Source organism: Bidens hawaiensis, unplaced genomic scaffold (genome assembly GCF_021521415.1).
Source record: "Bidens hawaiensis isolate Kalapana, Puna unplaced genomic scaffold, B.hawaiensis_p1.1 tig00036711_1, whole genome shotgun sequence".
In the NCBI taxonomy this organism is placed as follows: Eukaryota; Viridiplantae; Streptophyta; class Magnoliopsida; order Asterales; family Asteraceae; genus Bidens; species Bidens hawaiensis.
The window spans coordinates 85,940-89,279 of NW_027505425.1; the positions used below are offsets into that span (position 1 = coordinate 85,940).

Consider the following 3,340-nt stretch of genomic DNA (forward strand, 5'->3'; position numbering starts at 1 on the left):
ACAACAAATTAATAAGTTTCATCAACATTAATCACAAGATAAATAATATTAGTTTGGTTTTCAGTACTAGAAAAACATTTGACCCGTGACCAAATCCCATGTTAACTATCAACAATAGTAAAAAAATTGTTCTTCTAACATAACAAGATATCATTAAAACCTTAAACATCCAAACATTTCCGAGTTTCAACATGGTCTTTTAAAAGTTCCATTTCTAAATCTACATCTACATAAATAAAATAACTTGCCTCACTTCTAGAGAGAGTAAGTGCTGCTTCTTTGATGGTGTGACCACATTTGCGCTCCAGGAAAGATGACTTCATTCTCTTTCTGCAGCTGCAGATTTTTTTCTTAGTAATATTTTCAGTAAACGCTTCAGCAATGGAGCCAGTAATTAGTAATATCTTATATATTTCAGCCCCAACAACTTCAATCTCACCAGCAGACATTTTTCCCAGCCGACCACATCATCAACACCAACAATACGAGCGTTACTTGCCTTACCAATATCATTGCCATCATCTATAACTTCATCATCATCGTCGTCGTCGTCGTCGTCGTCGTCATCATCATCATCATCAGCATCATCATCATTATCAGCTTTATCATCATCTTTATTACCATCATCATCATTATCAACTTTATCATCATCTTCATCATCACTATCATCATAAATCTTATCAGGGTCAAAAACACCATCATAACCAATCAAGAGAATATCATCAAAGTCATCCCACCTATCCGTATGGAAAAGTTCCCCACGAGTCATCAAGTTCAAAAACGGTCTATTTAACGCCAACAAGTCAACCAACTCATGATTTTTGGAACCACTTAATCCCAGCCACCTCAATCCAGGAAAATAAGGTTTCTTCAACCACTGAAAGGCAAGTTTAGTAATCCCATCACAGTTGTACAAATCCAATGATCTTAAACTACTACCATGCCGCATGTCACCATCCGCCATTGTCATTGACGCTAACACCATCACCGACATGTCACCGATAAGCGGACACCTTCTCATTCGAAGATCAACAAGCGGGATTCGATTCTTTGCAAGAAAAAGCACAGCGCCGTTTGTGAGATTATGCAGACCAGACAAATCCAATTCTTTTAACTCTCGGTTTGACCCGCCACTAAAAATAGAATAAACACACTTGCTTGTTAACCCGTGACACCCACTAACGGATAACTTAACAAGACTGTGCTTTGCACCCTTTTGAAAATATGACAAACCCAAATCGGTTACACGAGTATAATCTAACAGCAAAGTCCTAAGTTTGTGAAGTTTGCTAATGACTTGAAGTGCTTCATCACCAATATTACTAAAATGTCTAAAATCAAGCACAATGAGATCCCTATTTAATGCTAATTGCAGGACAGCGGCGATTGTAAGCAGCTTACAGTTTCTTAAGCTTACAAAAGCCAGCCCAAGTGAAGTAGCATGCATGTCATGAAACACGAGGTCGGTCATGCGGGTCCCGTTAGTAACCTTAAACTCATGTAAGTTTGTGCAGGCATGAAGAAGAGTTTTGAAACCAATATCTGTGACGTGACAGAATCCTGCAAGAGATATGCTTTCCATGATTGTACAGTTGGCAGCCAATGACAGAAAGCCCTCATCAGTAACATATCTGAAGAACGTTGGATTATACTCTTGGCTGCGAATAAGGGAAAGGTGTTTTAATCTTCCGTGTTTGTTTATTAACTGAAGACCTTCGTCTGTAAGGTCGTCACCACGATGACTTTCAAGAATGGGATGGTCTCGAAGGTCCAAATGGGTTAAACGAACGAGAGTGTTTGAGATTATGTTGAGCATGGTGTTGGAAATGCGGTCTACTGTAAGGCATAGTTTGTGAATATCTGAAAATACAGGTCGAGGGGTATGATTGGGTGATTGATTTGGTGGCAAAGTCGGGCTAAGTAGATCTATGACCATTTCTTCGGGTATGAACCCGATTTGAAGACAAGTGAGTTTATCAGAAGCCAAACTCAACGCAGAAGTAAACTCGGTATCGGCAAATAATGTAGCATCAAACATTAAGACAAGTTCCTGAGAAACAACATTAGGTTTACAAAAATCACATTAAATTAAATGCAGCAGCCAACAAGTAATAAAACCTTACTTCCAATTGAGTGCAACCCTCGAGCAACTCCTCAAGATCAGAACCATCATGTAACTCTAGTTCTCCGTTATCAGCTATAGAACTCACATACAGCGACCTGGCATATAGTACAAAATCAAAAGCTTTAGATTGTGAAACCAAAAGCATTAGGTAATAATGGCAGTCTGCAATGTGAACTAGTATAATAGATTAACTTCATAAAATGGTGCCCAAACTATACACAAGATCACGTTTTCAAAATAAAAATCCTAATTTCTATTTAACTAGCTCTACTTGCACATAAAGAACATGTAATAAACAGACGACAACCTTAGGTCTTTGCAGCGTGCTCCGATGGTAGAAAAAAGGTTTCCGCTAAACTTGTAGCAATTCCGGAGCGACAGGTGAGTCAATCCAGGCTGAATAATGTGATCAATGGCCTCTTCATCCAGCCTCCTGCAGTCTAGCTTTAAACTCCGAAGCGAAGCGTTCGGTAACAACACTCGCCGTAACGGATCAATAGGAGCAGCAACATCCTGTAAAAACACATTATTAATTAAAACAGAAATGAAACTCATGTAGCAGTTATTTTACAAAATAATACAACAGAAGATATGATATAAAATGAATTACAAGGAGGTGAAAACTAGTGAGGAATTTGAGGATGTGTTGACCGCAAAGGCGGAAGGTTGTGCAAGTTAGGGTTACGGCGCAGATGGACGGAACGTCGAGTTTGGTGAGGATTGTGGCGAGGAGTTCTGACGGAAGTCGACGGAGAGTCATATCTCCGGCGGCCGGAGATTGGTGGTTGAATTTGCGCCTCCGATTGGAGGATTCCGCCATTTTTAGGGCTTGTAATTGATTAACTGACCGAGAGAAAGAGGGAAGAATGAAGTTTACCTGTGAAAGCTTAAATAGAATACTAACTTACAATAGCAAACCCTCGGGTCGGGAATACCGTACGATAAGTACGCTAGAAGTTCAAAGACAAAAATACTAAAACGCTCAAAACGCTCAACCAAAAACTAAAACGCTAAGCCAAAAAACTAAAACGCTCAAAAACGGTTTTCGTGAAAAAAAAAGTATAAAATTGACCAATTAACGATCCAAAACTGTTTTTTTTCGGTGAGCCAATGATCAATTGGATATGTAATGACAATTCCGAGACGTTGGGATGTGATTTCATAGATCGATTCGTGAAAAAATGGATTCGCATATCTATTGTACCCTAAAAAAAG

General features: G+C 39.1%; 1 protein-coding gene across 1 annotated transcript; it reads right to left on the reverse strand.

Moving 5' to 3' along the window:
* Nucleotides 1-394: 394 nt before the first annotated feature.
* LOC143613119 (F-box/LRR-repeat protein 10-like) lies at nt 395-2,960 on the reverse strand. The gene is made up of 4 exons (XM_077086918.1): nt 2,736-2,960; nt 2,433-2,638; nt 2,124-2,220; nt 395-2,050 (listed from the first exon to the last, which is right to left on the reverse strand). Exons 1-4 carry the CDS (start codon nt 2,943-2,945, stop codon nt 395-397), a joined length of 2,169 nt encoding a protein of 722 aa, XP_076943033.1. The 5' UTR covers nt 2,946-2,960.
* Between the last annotated feature and the right edge of the window lie 380 nt (nt 2,961-3,340).

Coding starts and splice junctions, on each gene's coding strand:
- LOC143613119 (XM_077086918.1), bottom strand. CDS start 2,945: ATGGCGGAATCCTCCAATCGGAGGCGCAAATTCAACCACCAATCTCCG. Junction 2,639..2,735: donor TCACTAGTTTTCACCTCCTT/GTAATTCATTTT, acceptor GTGTTTTTACAG/GATGTTGCTGCTCCTATTGA. Junction 2,051..2,123: donor AGGGTTGCACTCAATTGGAA/GTAAGGTTTTAT, acceptor GTTGTTTCTCAG/GAACTTGTCTTAATGTTTGA.